The sequence below is a fragment of the Meriones unguiculatus genome, chromosome 14 (assembly GCF_030254825.1).
Source record: "Meriones unguiculatus strain TT.TT164.6M chromosome 14, Bangor_MerUng_6.1, whole genome shotgun sequence".
Classification (NCBI taxonomy): Eukaryota; Metazoa; Chordata; class Mammalia; order Rodentia; family Muridae; genus Meriones; species Meriones unguiculatus.
The window spans coordinates 769,524-785,673 of record NC_083361.1 but is presented as its reverse complement, the minus strand read 5'-3'; the positions used below and the strand labels follow the sequence as shown (position 1 = coordinate 785,673).

Below are 16,150 nucleotides of genomic sequence, written 5' to 3'. Positions count from 1 at the left end.
GGAGGAAGTATATCACTGGGGATGGGTTTTTAGATTTTAAGAGCACATGCTAGGCCCAGTGTCTCTTTCTCTGCCTCTCTGCCTACAGATCAGGATGTATCGGTCAACTTCCTCTCTAGCACCATGCCTGCCTGCTGCCATGCTCCTGCCATGATAATGGACTAAACCTCTGAACTGTAAGCAAGGCCCAAATTAAGTGCTTCCTTTGGTAAGAGTTCCCTTGGTCATGGTGTCTCTTCACAGCCATAAAACAATGACAAAACAGAAGCTGGTACCAGGCACTGGAGTATTGCTGTAACGAGTCTGACCATGCTGTTTGTTGAAGGAATACGGAAGATTTGGGGACATTGCACTAGAAGAGGGATTAGACACTTTAATGAGGACCTAATGGGCCATTCTAGCAGGAGGACGGACACTACCGAGGGCAGCTTCAACAATGGGGGCTTGTGCAATGCAATGTAACATGGGACTTCAATGTTGTTCTAAAAGTATACACGGGTTTAAAAGTAGACACAGGTATACGCATCTAGGTGTGGTGCACATGCCTATAATCCCAGCACTCAGAAAGCCAAGTCAGGGTTTTCCGAGTTGAAGGCCAGCCCGGTCTACAAAGGGAGTTCCAGGACAGCCAGGGCTGCACAGAGAAACTGTCTCAGAAAGACCTAAATCAACAACAACAGCAGCCACAAAGAGTACACACAATTGTTTTTCATGGCACGTCAGGAATTTACGGACTTGAAAACTACCGAGGAGAGGAAGTTCTCTAAAAGCGATTTCCACAAACCTCACTATAGTTACTTCACACAATTTACTGAGGACCTAACGTTCTGGGTAATGTAGTCCCAGAGGGACACCAGAGCTAGGCACTTCCGCTGAGGCCTTCTGGGAACTGTAGTTCGACGCCTGCAGCGGAAGAGGTCGCTTCCGTTCCTCCCATGCTTCCTGGCAGTGGTTCTAGTGAATTTGTGGCCCTTTTTGAGCGCTCGCGCGCCCTGTGTCTCCCCTCGGGGACCGAGGCCGCTGCCCAGGGAGAAGCGGGCGGCGGGGGCCGGGTCGTCTGTCGCTGGGCTCTGCCTGGGGCGGCGCTGCCCGGGTGCCCTGGACCCTCTCAGCTGCTGCCGGAGCCCCCGGGAGAGTCCAGCTTCCCACGGAGCCCGGCGGAGGAGCTGTGAGGACCGCGGGCCGGTGCGCCGAAGCCCTCAGTGGTGTGCAACTGCGATTTTAAATATGATTTTCCATGTGTCTGTTTATTTACTTCCTTCCTTAGAGAGGGAGCGTGCCACAGTTTGTGCGTGGAGGAGGTCAGAAGACAACCTGTGGGATTCCGGTCTCTCCTTCCACCATGTGCTTGCTGTGCAGAGACTGGAACTCAGGCGTTCGGGCTGGGCGCAGTCACCTTTGCCCGCTGAGCCTTCCAGCAAGGCCAGACTTCCCTTTCCTTAGAGAGGGTTTGAGTGTTTATTGGTCATTATCTTCATGCACGCAGGAAAAGAGACTGTGTGGAGGCTTTTGCAGAAGAGCAAAGTTTACTAGTATTTAAACCTTTTAGAGTGAGAGCTGGGGGGTTTAACTCCTCTGTACGGAAACAATTATATGGAAGATATCCGTCAAAGTTACCAGACCCTTGTGAGGGTGGTGGTCAGTCATGACACAGCTTTCAATCAGAGAGTTCAGAGTTCCTTAAAATTTGTTTTCCTGGGAAGCCCATCACCACAGGCTTTGTGAAGGGCAGAGCGCCCCACAACCCTGAAGCTGCTGGAAATAGAGAATATGGCTTTCCTAACCATCTGCCATGAGTGAGCTGAGGCATGGATGGCTTGGTAACCTGGAGGCTTACCCTGCTGGTTAATAGGAAGTAGGTAGAAAGTCCAGGTCTGTGTGCACAGACTTGGAATGCCAGCACTTGGGGCTGATGGGAAAGCTGAGGAAGCCATGTGGTTGACTGTCCCAGCACAGCTCTCATGAAAGCCTTTCCTCCCCCATCTTGCTTGCCAGAGCCCTGCCTTGTCTCAAAGAGAAGAAGAGAACCATGACCAAGTTACAGGTAAGTCGCCTTGCTTCCCCTCTCCCCCAGCACCAGGGAATGAAAACAGGACCCCTGCGTGCTGGACAAGCACTGTGCAGCGCAGCCACACTGAACTGCATGAAAGCATGAGGGGGTGTGGCTGAGAAGAAAGGTTTGGTTGGAGGAGGGAAAAGAGGATAGTGGGGGACATGTGCTCAGAGGACATTGCACATGTGAACATGTAAAAGGGTGAACATACTTTGAGATAGAGGAAGGGGACTGGAGGGAGGGGTCTGCTGTTCTGGGACTCTGGAGAGAGGCAGAGTCCTGGTGCTCATTGGCAGCCATCCTAGCCTACTGGGCAAGTTCCAGGCCATTGGAGGACCCTGACTCAAGAACAAAAACAAGAAAAGGTGGCAGCACCCTAGGAAGGACACCAGCGGTTGTCCTCTAGCCTCTACATGCATGTGCCCCCTCATGTACATATGTACATTACATGCATGCATAACATGTGTACACACACATGCACAGAACACTGCTCACCCTCCTTTTCTGCATTTGGCATCCTGAGCATTCATATCCTGAGTAACCAGGGAGGGTCTGGCTGCCTCCAGGGAGTGACCCAAAACAGATGATGAAGGAATGAAGGAAAGACAGACACACAGACACATGTACAGTCAAGCTGGAATGGGATGAGCCCTGTGCTCTGATGGAGACACCACAGCAGCCTGGAAACTCAGTGCATCTATTATACTGCACTGAGCACCCAGGAGGCATGATTCAGTAAAGTGAAACATGAATGCTAGTACAAAAGGGTTTGTCATGGTGCTCAGCCAAGTTCTCCGGCTGCCCAGTATCATATGTTCCAGGGTGTAAATCCTCGTTTTAATAATAACAATGGTGATTTTCCCAGGTAATTTATAGGCAGTAGGTATCCCTGATTCTCTGTATTTTTGCCTGAAATGGGCAGTGGCACACACTTGTAATCCCAGCACTCAGAGAGGCAGAGGCAGGTAGATCACTGTGAGTTTGAGGCCAGCCTGGTCTACAAAGCAAATTGAAGACAGCTAAGTCTACACAGAGAAACCCTGTCTTGAGAAACCAAAACAAAAACCAAAACCAAAACCAAAAGGCAGTTTTTCTGAAACTTTCGCGTACTTAAATTTTTGTTTCACCTTTATTGTGTGTATATGGACACTGCATTTTTTAAATGCAGATAAATAAAATGCAGCCTTTATGGATCACTGTGTGGCCATGAATGGCATAATACAATGTGTTGCTGGGCATTTATTGGCTCCTTGGTGCATATCTAACAGTGTCCTGGGTCCTTTCTGTGGTCTCATTTAACCCCTACAGGGACATTGTGATGTAGGTACTGTTACACAGATGGGGAAACTGAGTGGTTGTGGAGTTAGTTGCCCAAGCTCATCAGGCCCGCACCTTGAAGTATAAACCAAGGTTCTTAAGGTTTGCAGAGCCTGTTCTGTACTGCCCAGGAGGAGCTGGGCATTGCTAGGTGTTTTCAGTACAAAGTCAGCATTTTGTACCAGTCATATGTTGGTGCTCTCTCTCTGAAATGTGTGACTTCCCATTTAACATCGATGGACCTAGTGACCCAGCTTGAAAAAGCCACCACGTTCCTTGCACCGGTGTTTTCTTATTCTGTCTACCCTCTCCCTAGCCATGAAAAGGGGTGAATACTGTACGTCAGAAGCAAGGAACCCCAATTGAGGAAATGCTGTAAGATCCAGTTTTAGGGCATTTTCTTAATTAGTGACTGATGAGGGAGGGCCCAGCTGACTGTGGATGGCCTATCCTGTGCTGGTGGTCCAGCGTTCTGTAAGACAAGAGGCTGAGCAAGCCACTAAGCAACACACCTCAACGGCCTCTGCATCAGATGCTCCTGCCTCCAGCTTCCAGCCCTGCCTGAGGTCCTGTCCTGACTTCCTTCCATAATGAACAGGAATATGCCACTGTAAGCCAAATCAACCCTTTCCTCCCTAACTGTCTTTTTGGTTGTGGTGTTTCGGCCCAGCAATAGACTCCCTAACTAAGACAATAGGCACTGTGTAAACAGTTGCTCAGGTCCTCCTGGCTTTGGGTAAGAAACTGAGGTGGCCTGTGTTTGCTGTCACAGGAGGCTGTGACATTCAGGGACGTGGCTGTGGTCTTCAGTGAGGAGGAGCTGGAGCTGCTGGATGCTGCCCAGAGGAAGCTGTACCATGATGTGATGCTGGAGAACTTCAAGAACCTTCTGTCAGTGGGTGAGGATGGTGCCCTGTGTCCGTTGGCAATGACAGCAGTTCACATCCATTGTCTTAGTTACACTCCACTGCTTTCCTTTTAGGTTTATTTATTTTCTATTTTATGTATATTTGTTTTGTCTGCATGTTTGCAACACAGTCATTTGTGGTGCTTACAGAGGGGAGAAGAGGGCATCAGATCCCATAGCCCTGGAGTAACAAATGGTTGGGAGCACAACCAACCTGGATCTCCTGGGGGATCAGCCACTGCTCTGAATTACTGAGCCATCTCTTCAGCACCCACGTTATTTTTTAGGACTGCATTTTACACATAGATGTTGTGCTTTAAATAAAAGTTTTTAAACATTTCTTTTTTGAGTGTGAGTGTGTGTGTGTTTGTTTGTTTGTTTGTCTTTGTGTGTGTGTGTGTTTTAACCAATGCCATGACCATGTCACTTCTTATGAAGGAAAGCATTTAAGTGGCTTGTTTACTGCTTCTGAGGTTTACTGCTTCTGCTTCCATTCTCATCATTGTGGGGAGCATGGCATCCTACAGGCAGACATGGTCACAGAGTTCCACATTCGGATCTAAAGGCATGCCTCCCTTGAGTGTTTAAAACTCCAGAGTCCATTCCCAGTGACACCCTTCCTCCTAACAGGCCACACCTCCTGGTCCTTTTCTAGCCTCACCGCTCCCCATGGACCAAGCCTTCAAACACATGAGCCCGTGGGGGTCACGCATTTAAACCACCACATTCTACTCCCTGGTCCTCGCAGGCTGTACCCAGATCAGAATGCAACATGTGTTCTGTCCAACCACAAAAGTCGCCATAGTCTATCACAGTGTCAACCCTGTTTAAATGTCCAAAGCTCAAAGCCTCATCTTAGACCCATGCAGTCTCTTAACTGCAGCCTTCTGTAAAATCAAAATCAATAAACAGATTGCATAATCCAACAAACAGTGGCTCAGACTATATGATTCTAAAAGGGAGCAAAGGAGCACAGTGAGGAAATTCTGAACCAAAACAAGAATTGAAGCCAGGAGAGCAAACTCCAAACTCTGCATCTCCCTCTCTGATGTCAAAGCGCTCTTCAGATCTCCCCCTCCTTTCAGCTTAGTGGGCCATAATACACTTCTTTCTCCTGGGCTGGTTCCACTCCCTGTTAGCAGCTTTTCTTGCCAGTTATAATATACCTTTGGCATCTCTAACCTGTGGGTGTCTTCAACGCAATGCTGTCTTCACCTTCACAGCTTCACACAGTGGCCTTTTTGTGTCTCAGTGCAGGAACACCCCTACCACACACCTGGTCTCAGTGGCCTTCCACAGCACCACGAGCTCTTTCTTGTGTCTTTGACCAGAGGTAAGTGCAGCCACAGGAAGCCCAGCACTGCTTCTACTCTTGTGTGGGGTGCTTCCTCCCCACAACAACTGAATATTCCAATTGTGCCACTCTGTCTCAGACACATGGCCTCCTATTTCACTCGGTAAAATCAAGTTGTTTTTAACTTTTGTTTTGTAGCAAAGGGTCTTACTATGTAGCTCACACTTGCCCAGAAATTTGTGATCCTCAGTTCCGTTTTTTTTAAATTTTTATTTATTTATTTATTTTCCCTGCTTTTGTCTTTGTATCTCAGCTGCTGTCACTTCTCTCTGGCCTGAATGCTCTTCCCTGGTAGAGTGCCATGCTGTCTCTCTCTCTCTCTCTCTTTCGCTCTCTCTGTTCATCCACTGCTGAGGAACAGTTCTACATTTTGCACTTGCTTTGGCTGGTGTCTGAGCATTTAGAGACTTGTTATCATGGATTTAGTTTTACTTGTTACGTATACCAAAATCCTGAGTGTTTGCGCACTGTGAGCAATGGCTCCATGAAGCCCTTGGCTTTTGTGCAGCTGCAGTGATGTCCAACCCCAAAAACCTGTGTGTTCCTTACAGGAGCATTCCTCAACCTTCCACAACCTTCCACATGCCGCACAAGCCACGGAGCTTCTACTTCATCTGCTTTCGTTTTCTGCTCAGAAGTTGTTGGGTTCAACTTTGTTCTTTCCTGTCCTTTTCTTGGGTCATTTTCCTTGGGAAATCTGTAAGACAGTGTTGCAGCCTTTCTTATTCTGCCAGGACATCTACTGCTTTAGGTTGGCAACTGGATCTACCTTGCCTTTTGATCCTCTTCTTCCTGTTCCTTTGAGAGCCTGCCAAACTTAGGTTGGAGAGCAAGGAAACCCTCTCACTGCTGCCTTTGCATTCTGCCATTTTCCCACAGAAGCCCTTCCCTAATCAGCAAATATGTTTAGTCTTGCCATCTAAATGCTTTAGCTCTCTTCTCGTAGTTTCCAAGCAAGCTTGTGTGCTGAAGTTTTTCCAGTCTCCTACACTTGTGTGCTCACAAACACAGTGACTTCCTTGAAATGGACATCGGCTTCTGGCTTGTGCCGTTGCATGAAATCTCCATCCACTTCTCTTTCTGTCAGCCTCCAAAGCAATCTGCATTCCCATTCTACCCTTTCACTTTGGCTCTGAGTCAGGTGAACCAGGTTGGTCTTCATTTCATCCACAGACAGGTTAGGACCAGGCAGGTTTGATTTTTCTTTTTTTTTTTTTTTCCAGTCTGGCAGGAGTCAGACCCATGTATACTTCAGCCCACACCGTCCCTCAAGTAAAAATGCCCAGATGCAGAAAACTGCTTCCTTATGATTGTCTGCATAGCTACAAAGGGTGCAGTGTGGCAGGTACTGAGCAGAGGCTGAAGGTGACCTTGAAGTTTCGATCTTGGGCTCATTGCAGATTTTTCACAATGGTCGAATGTGGCTTTCTCTTGGTGTGCACTCTCTCTCTGTAAATTTTTGTTCTTTGGAGCTCAAGAACATGCATTTTTGCCTATAGTCTCTAGTTTTTGTTCCTAGAGAGAAATGAGGACTCAGACCTTCAGTATTCCCATACTTGCAGATATCACTTTTATTCTTCATTCTTTTAGGAGCCCAGAGTCCAAACAAGATGGAAATGATTTTCAGAACAGAATTAAAATGCCTTTCTCTGGGTCAGCCTCTATGCTGGCATATGACAAGACATGATATCAACAAACTGGCGAGAACTCCAGAAGCTGTGATAAACACTCAAGGAAAAGATTCTTACTTAGCCAAGCAATGCCACTCCTCCTGCCGTGGGGGAGGAGAAGAGCCTCCCTGGTCCTCTGAGGATCATGTTTGTCTTGAGAGTCTCACAAACAACCATTCCAGCATTATGGAACATCAGGAATTTCTGTGTGGGAGAACTCAGTGTCCTTGGACTGAAACTAAGGGAGAGAACCATAGCAAACACTGTCCACAGACTCCAGTGAGAAACAATCCACAGTTGTTAGCTCCGGGTGTTGACCTTCTGAGTTGCATTTCCCACCATGATAACAATATACTGCATCAAAGAGACAAAGCCCACAGCAGCGACGACTTTAGTAAAGCCATCATCTGTCCCAAGTCACCCCTCACCCAGCATGATATTTACACAGAACGGAAGACCTACCAGTGCAGCGAGGACCGAGAAACTGTCATTGACAGCCCTGGTTTAGAACTCCATCAGCAGGTCCTATTGGGAAAGAAGTTTTCTGTACATGGTGCACTTGAGGACATCAGGCAAAGCTCCAGTGTCCTTGCTCAACAAAGTGCTCTTTCAGCAAAAACAAGCTACAGGTGTCACGAGTGTGGCAAGAGTTTCAGTCAAAGCTCAAAACTTCAGACTCACCAGAGAGTGCACACAGGTGAGAAGCCCTACCGGTGTGACACCTGTGGGAAAGGCTTCCGCCGCAGCTCAGATCTCAACATCCATTGCCGAGTGCACACTGGAGAGAAACCTTACAAGTGTGAGGTGTGTGGGAAGGGCTTCACGCAGTGGGCACACCTCCAGCTTCACAAGAGAAGTCACACAGGAGAGAAGCCATATAAGTGTGGAGATTGTGGCAAAGGCTTTAGCTGTAGCTCGAGCCTTTACACACATCAGAGAGTCCACACTCAAGAGAAACCTTACAAGTGTAATGAGTGTGGGAAGTGCTTCAGCTCGAATTCCAACCTTCAAAGCCATCAGCGTGTTCACACAGGAGAGAAGCCATATAAATGTGAAGAATGTGGAAAGGGTTTCAGTTCAGTCTCAAGCTTCCAAAGTCACCAGCGTGTCCATACAGGAGAGAAGCCGTTTCGATGCAATGTGTGTGGGAGGGGCTTTAGTCGCAGCTGGTATTTTCAAGATCACCAGAGAATTCACACTGGGGAAAAGCCATACAGATGTGATGTTTGTGGGAAACACTTCAGAAGTACCTCAATCCTTTACACCCACCAGAGAGTCCACACTGGAGAGAAATCCTATATTTGTAAAGAGTGTGGGAAAGGCTTTCGTCATGCCTCAAGTCTGCAGGTTCATCAGAGCATCCACACCGGTGAGAAGCCTTTCAAATGCAATGTGTGCCAGAAACGGTTCAGTCAGGCCTCGAACCTTCAGGCGCACCAGAGGGTTCACACGGGGGAGAAGCCCTTCAAATGTGACACGTGTGGGAAAGCCTTCAGTCAGAGGTCCTATGTCCAAGTCCATCAGATAATTCACACTGGGAAAAAGCCATTCAAGTGTGAGGAGTGTGGGAAGGAATTCAGATGGAGCGTGGCACTTAGTGCTCACCAGAGGGTCCACATAGGAGAGAAACTGTTGTAGGAGGTTTTTCTTCCCGTCCCCAAACTCTGGAAATAAGAACTCATGAGACTCAATTATTTACAAATACCTTGGCCATAGAGCTAGGCTCTTCTCTGACTACCTCATAACTTAAAATAACCCATTTTACTAATTTATATTCTGCCATGTGGTTGGTTACCTGAACTCAGGCACCAAGCATCCATCCTCACATCTTGGCATCTGAATCTCGAGTGCCTATCTCTACCCCAGAATCCCTTCTGCCTGCTGGAAGTCCCACCTATTTCCTGCCTCAGCTATAGGCCATAGGTTTATTAATTTACAGGTGTTGCATACAGTCCATACAGTATACAAGAGATTTCTTTTACAAGAAATAGTACATGTGTCAGTGGTGTGGGAAAGGCTTCAGTTAGGCCTTATACTTCCACACACACCAGAGGGTCCACATCTGTAGTGGGCCTACATCTGCAGCATCTCCTCTAAGGCTTCAGTCAAAGATCACATCTCATCTACCACCAGAAGGTCCCCATTGCAGGGAATCTCTAGGTTTGTTCTGCTGTGGGATGGGCTCCATGCTACTGATTGTTAAAAGCTCCCCAAAACCCAAAGGCTTCGGGAGACTTCACACAGGAATGTATTTTCATCATTTTGTGTGGGGAATGCAGAAATATGCCTTATGGAAGCCCATAGAGAATGGCGAGTGAGGCATTAGCAGCTGCTACAGGTCCTTGAATGATCCTGGTCCACTGTGCATAGTCCCACGAGGGACTCCTAGCACACTAGGGAAGTCTCAGAATGGATCCAAGACAAGGGTGGTTACCTCTTCCCCCTTTAGGGAAGCATCCTGAGGTGACTGTACCCTCCCACACTTCTTATAGTTATGCCAACCTGCTTGGTTTTTATTGGTGCTTGGGGCTAGCATGGGATGGTGTGATTGGCCCTTCAGTTCATATGTGGTGTCTTATTTACACTCTACTGCTCTCCTTTTAGGCTTATTCATTTTATTTGATTTTTTTTATGTATATTTGAGTGTTTTGTCTGCATGTATGTCTGTGTACCACATTCATTTGTGGTGCACATAGAAGCCAGAAAAGGACATCAGATTCCCTGGATGTATAGTAACGGATGGAAGTGAGCCACCGTGCAGGTGCTGCAGACCTAACCTAGGTCCTCGGAAAGAATGGCCAGAGCTCTGAATTGTTCAGACATCTCTCCAACCTTCACTTTTTGGTTTGGTTTGGTTTAGTTTGGTTTGGTTCGGTTTGGTTTGGTTCGGTTTTTCCAGACAGTGTTTTTCTGTGTAACAGAGCCCTGGCTGTCCTGGACTAGCTTTGTAGAGCAGGCTGACCTTTAACTCAGAGTAGTCTAACTGTCTCTTTCTCCTAAGTGTTTGGATTAAAGGCATGTACCATCACGCCTAGCCAGTTTATTTTTTAAAACTGCATTTTACACATAGATGCTGTCCTTTAAATTAAAAAAAAAAATTAAACATTTCTCTCTGAGTGTGTGTTTGTGACTTAATCAATGGCATGACTATGGCAATTCTTATGAAGAAAAGAATTTAAGTGGGGCTTGTTTACAGTTTCTGAGGTTTAGTCCATTCTCATCATAGTGGGGAGCATGGCTTCCTGCAGGCAGACATGGTATCAGAGATTTCACATCAGAATCTAAAAGCAGCCTGAAGAGGAAAAACCTTCCTCTGGCTTTAGTATTTGAAAATCAAAAGCCCACCCCTGGTGACACCCTTCCTCAAAAAAGGCCACACCTTCTTATCTTTGTCATGCTTCACCACTCCTGTGGACCAAGCATTCAAACACATGAGCCTGAGGGGCCCACTCTCATTCAAACCACCACATTCCAATCCCTGTCCCTGACAGACTTGTAGCCAGATGAGAATGCAACACACATTCAGTCCAACCACAAATGTCCTCATAGTCTATCACAGTGTCAACCCTGTCCAAAGCTCAAAGCCTCATCTTAGACTCATGCAATTAAAAGGAACAAGTTAACTTTACAGTTTTCTTTCTGAATTCTATACCCCATATTAAACTAAGTTCTCTCAGTACTTTTCAAGAAAGCAGAAGGACAAAAGGAGAAGCAGGCCTTGAGACAAGACCCACCCTGTTGCAAAGGAATGCCAAAGGTCTCCACCCCGATGTGGAGGAGTGTCCAGATCTGCAGTACCAGATAGAGTTGCCTGGCAACTGGTCCAGCTGTCCGGGCACGACTGACTGGACTTGGGTGCCTAAAATGAACCAATCATTTTAAAAGTCAACCACCCTATAGCTCCACCCAATCCTAAGATGCCAAGCTTACAACCCCCCCGCCCCCGTGCTTCCAGCGCTTTTTCCTTTAAAAACCCGAGGCTTTTGTCTCTCAGGGCTGTTCCTCGCTGGTTTGGAGGGCAGTCACATCACATGATGGCTTGAATAAACCTCTTGCTATTGCATCAATTGAGTCTCCAAGTTCTCTTCATCTGACTTCTCAGAAGTTAGGCTCCTGCTGGGCCTAACACAATCCCTTAATTGTAACCCCCTGAAATATCAAAATAAGAAAGCAGATCACATAATCCAACATACAATGGCACAGACTATATAATTCTAAAAGGATGGAAAGTGAGCACAGTGAGGAAATACTGAACCAAAACAAGAACTGAAACCAGGAAAGCAAACTCCAAACTCTGCATGTCCATATTTGATGTCAAAGAGCTCTTCAGATCCCTGACTTTTTCAGCCTAGTGGACTGTAATACACTTTTTTCTCCTGGGCTGGTACCACTCCCTTTTGCAGCTTTCCTTGGCAGGTATCCCATGCCTCTGGCATCTGTAACATCTTGGAGTCTCCAAGGCAATGCAGGCTTCACCTTCACAGCTTCACACAATGGCGCCACTGGGCCTTCATGCAGGGACACCCCTGCCCATATGGCTGATCTCAGTGGCTTTCTTTAGCTGCAGGAGTTTCCGCAACTTCTTTTGAGAGGTTCAAAAACTTAGAGTTAATTCCTGAGACTGGGGCAAAATCACAGTACTTTCAGAACAGAGGTCCAGTAGCAGTCCCCTTCCCAGATAAACCTTAGAGTGTAACTAGGGTCACATAGCCCCTAAGAAAGTCCATGGAATGTGTTAACTCCCCCTCCCCCTTGCTACAGCCCAACCTGTATGTACAGGGGGAGGAGGGGTCAGGTGTTCCCCAGTGAGAGACCAAAAAGATTAAAAATTAGCAGCTATTATTAAGGGCTGAACTATGGGGGTGGAGAAGTCTAGTAATGCCCTGAGGGGAAGGACCAGCCTTACTGCATTCTTTCTCCACTTACTAGAGATAACAGTTGCTAGGAAACTGGCCCATCCCTCTAGGGAGGGACACCAGGTCATTATGGTCTGGGGACCTTCCTATAGCCAATCAATTCAAAATGTAGCATTTTGACCAATAGATGCTTGCCAGGCAGGAATTGCCCCTGCCTTGGGCATGCTGGGAGGGATCAGAATCTATATATCACCCAACTAACCTGGGCGCAGCACACTCAGCTCCCACCGCTTCAGTGGTAGGTGTTGTGGGCCCAAGCTGTAGCTTGTAATTTACAATAAAAAGACCCTCATGTGTTTTGCAACGGAGTCGATTCCTGTAGATCTTTTGGGGGCTCTCGAACTGGATATAACACCAGGTAGCCAGACCTAACCATTTGTAGTTTTGGCGCCTAAAAACAAACCAATCATTTTAAAGGTCAGCTCCCCTAGAGATCCTTTCACTCAATCCTGTAATGACAAGACCTACACTTCCCTGATTGCGTTTTGACCCCTTAAAAACCCTGTTCCCCCGGAGTTGGGGGTCACTTGTCCCTTTGTTCTTGTAAAGGTCAGCCACCCAGCTCGAGTTTGTAATAAAGGACCCTCATGTGTTTTACATCGGACTCAAAGCCTGTTGGTCATTTGGGGACTTGCAATCTGGGTATTTCACTTTCTTGTGTCCTTGTCCAGGCAGGTAAGTGCACCCACCAGAAACCCCAGCACTGCTTCTGCTCTTCTGTGGAGTGCTTCCTTCCCCCAACAACCTTTTTGTTGGTCCCTGCTTCAGACAATTGGCCTCCCATTGCACTCAGTAAAATGACTGGAACCGCATCTTCCTAGAGCCTTACACTCCAGCTTCTGATCTCACCCCAAATTTTTCACCATGGTCAAATGTGGCTTGCTTTTGAATGTGTGCTCTCTTTCTTGTAGCTCTTTGTTCCTCAGTGTTCTTCAACTTTCATTTTTGATTCTGTTCTCTAGTTAATTTTTCCAGAAAGAAATGAGGACTTGGATCTTCAATGTTCACATCCTTGCTGCTGTCACAAATACATTATTTATTCTTTCAGGAGGCCAGAGCCCAAACAAGATGGAGATACTTCTTGGAACAGGATTAATATGCCTTTCTAAGATATAAACATATTGTTGGATCTTTCTATGCCCAGTGTAGCTGATAAATAATGACAGATGCTATTAAATTTATTAGTAAGTTTTAAGCACTATGGCTGGGAAGATACTCATCTATTCTATGCTGAATGTGCTGGCTTGGCTATTTCCCAGCCATGTGCTCTGTTACCTGAAATCTTAGTCTCACCCTTGCTGGTCCTGCTCTATCCATGTCATCATGAATCCCTCATGGCTACCTTCTCATGTTGACCTCATGAAGACCTCCTCTCCTTTTTTTTCTCTCTGCATCTGGGACCTCCTAAATGAAATCAGAAGTCCTGCCTCAACTCTCCTCATCTGCCCAGCAATTGGCTGTTCAGCTCTTTATTAACCAGTCAGAGATGATGGAGAACAATTTTTATACAACATTGAAACAGGAGATGCTTCATAGAAGTGACAGTGCCCACATCTGAAATGCAACCAACTCTCTGGACACAGAACTAAGTATCAGAAATCACAAACACTCTGCATGAGGACTCCAATGCCCCTAAGACAGTCTGTCCCTGGTTTCTGTTGCAAAGTTTTCCACTGGGGGAAAAAAAGACTTTCTCGTTTGTTATGGTAAAAATGGAAAATGACACAAGCTATCAAACTTAAAACAGGGCAGCCCTCCGCCCTGACAGTAAGAAGGAAAACTGTTCCCATAGAGGCTCTATGGGTATCCAGAATCTCAAAGGGCTCTCACCCAAAATATCCATTAAAATAGATAGCAAACCACGTAAATTCCTTATTGAAACTGGGGAAGACAAGTAATTTTGAGAAAACAGGGGATTCCACAAGATTGTCAGCTAATTCCTGGGCCCCAGCTATTGGGTATAGAGGGCTGCTCCCATACATTTATCATGAAGCAGGTCTACAGATGGGAACACCCTGATGGAGCTACGGGTCTAATGTGCCCTCTAGCAGCTATCATCACCACCAGCCTTCTAGGAAGAGTTACTTTACAAGCCCCAGATGGGGTGCTTGCCACCCAATCAGAAAAAAGATTGTATCAGGATAGATGACCATACCTATAAAGAAAACTATACCCCCAAAGCCTTAACAACTCCCCTCCAAATCACCCCCCTACTCTAAGAACCACTGTTAAATTTAATAATCCCAGCCTTGATTGGCCTTTAAATGAACCCACCTGAGAAGAATAGTGGCCTCTATTGCTGGAGGCCACTGGCAGAGTCAAATGATTCTTGAGTCCGGAGTGAGGATTAAAATTAATAAACCAACACAACACATGGGACCTTTCCAAGAGGCTCTAGTGGAAGCTAGACACCTTGCTTTATTCCAGACTCCTTTTAAGCCAGAGCAAAAGCATCTCAGCACAATGAATGAATTCACAAGGAAGTCAAGCAAAAGGAGTGACTTTGACAAGACATCCCACCTGCTGTCTCAAACAAAAGGAGATAGACTTAGATATTTATCACTGACTCCAGTGAAGGCCAGAGTGAAAGCAGTCTTTCCACTGAGATCTAAATATCAAAGCAAGCTGGTAGACAGCAGCTCCCAACAGGTCTCCCTTTTTAAATTTTTTTGAAAATTGGCCATAATTTAAGAGCTATGGAGCAGAAGATTGTGCCTATCTTAGGTTGTCTTTCTTAAAAGATATGTTTTTACCAGTCATTGGTGCATGAATCCATCATTCATGCCCTGTCTTAGGTTGAATATTTTTTAGAGAGATCTTAACCATATTTGACTACCAACCTCTGCCAGGGTAGATAGTTGGGTTTAATCTTATACAGATCATATCTGCTTTAACATTCTAAAAGGCCTTCAGGAAGGTTTTAATTATCATTGGTAGGAGATGCCCTCTTAATAAGAGTAATAAGCCAAGTCCAAGATAACACTCCATAAAAGTGACTTAAAAGATGACCCCTTGTGTAAATACCAAACCTGAGAAATAGTCACAGGAACCATAGTAAAAGGCTGTCAAACAACCAGAACCATTTGAAAGCATAAAAATACAGTTTGATAGTTTACATGGATGGCAAGAAACATTAAATTTTGAATCTTGTTAACATTTCCAAACAACAAAGCAAAAGGGGAATTTACATAGGCAGTTACAGGGCCTCCCAAGAGTTTCTGTGGCAAGCTTCCAAAATTAGGTCTGCTGAAAACGAGAATCAGACCAAAGCCCCATAGTCAGTCCTCTTTTCATTCTTCCTGATTCTGTTGAGAATTGTCCTCATTAACAGATAAATCAATGTCAGTCACATTGTATAAGAGGTTTCTCTGCATGACATCTTCTCCCAGGAGCAGAATGAAACACAGGTGGGTCAGGAGCATAAGCCCAGTGCAGCTTTCCCTTCACCACTAGGACAGAATTCACCATGGTCAGCAGCAGGAACATCTTCCTTCCAGGGAACAACTCCTGCAAATTGCACCAGCCTTTCTGGGACCCACCTGGCTCCTTCTTTGTCCTGTAGGAAAACCCAAACATGCCCTCTTCCCCATATTAATATGGGGCCAGGACCCTTTCCATATTCCAGTAATCAGATCTTTCCATTTTACTTGGGCACAATTATCTTTGGTATTAGGATACCACAATCGATCAGCTGCAGAACGGCCTTATATATTCACATTCAAAAGATTTAAAATAAAGAGAGCATGATTAAGATAATCGTGTGGTGTTTGGGGATATAACTCCCCCTTTTTTATTTTTTGCAATTGGTTCTTAAGAGATCCCTGGGCATGCTCGACAGTTCCTTGGCCTTGAGGATTATATGGAATGCCGATTTTATGATTTATATTCATTTGTGCACAGAAACCCTTACAAGCCTGACTAATATATGCAGTA

At 46.0% G+C, this 16,150-nt stretch overlaps 2 protein-coding genes across 3 annotated transcripts in view; both read left to right on the top strand.

Annotated features, from left to right (window-relative positions):
• Nucleotides 1-1,066: 1,066 nt before the first annotated feature.
• LOC132647087 (zinc finger protein 235-like) lies at nucleotides 1,067-10,408 on the top strand. Of its 2 annotated transcripts, XM_060366366.1 has the most exons (5): nucleotides 1,067-1,205; nucleotides 1,996-2,044; nucleotides 4,143-4,269; nucleotides 5,530-5,610; nucleotides 7,222-10,408. In XM_060366366.1, the coding sequence occupies exons 2-5, from the start codon at nucleotides 2,030-2,032 to the stop codon at nucleotides 8,937-8,939; spliced, it is 1,941 nt and encodes a 646-aa protein (XP_060222349.1). In that variant the 5' UTR covers nucleotides 1,067-1,205; nucleotides 1,996-2,029; the 3' UTR covers nucleotides 8,940-10,408. The 2 variants fall into 2 exon arrangements, with proteins under 2 accessions (XP_060222349.1, XP_060222350.1); XM_060366367.1 differs by lacking the exon at nucleotides 5,530-5,610.
• Nucleotides 1,128-16,150, top strand: part of LOC110540937 (zinc finger protein 235-like) — a 29,382-nt gene continuing 14,359 nt past the window's right edge. The window contains exon 1 of the mRNA XM_060366338.1: nucleotides 1,128-1,205. The gene's annotated coding sequence lies outside the window, so the exon portion shown is untranslated. The remainder of the gene's footprint in view (nucleotides 1,206-16,150) is intronic.

Bases quoted from the DNA above. Each gene is read 5' to 3' on its own strand.
- LOC132647087 (XM_060366366.1), top strand. The intron at 4,270-5,529 runs GTGAGGATGGTG...TTTGTGTCTCAG, and splicing joins CAAGAACCTTCTGTCAGTGG to TGCAGGAACACCCCTACCAC. The intron at 5,611-7,221 runs GTAAGTGCAGCC...TCATTCTTTTAG, and splicing joins TCTTGTGTCTTTGACCAGAG to GAGCCCAGAGTCCAAACAAG.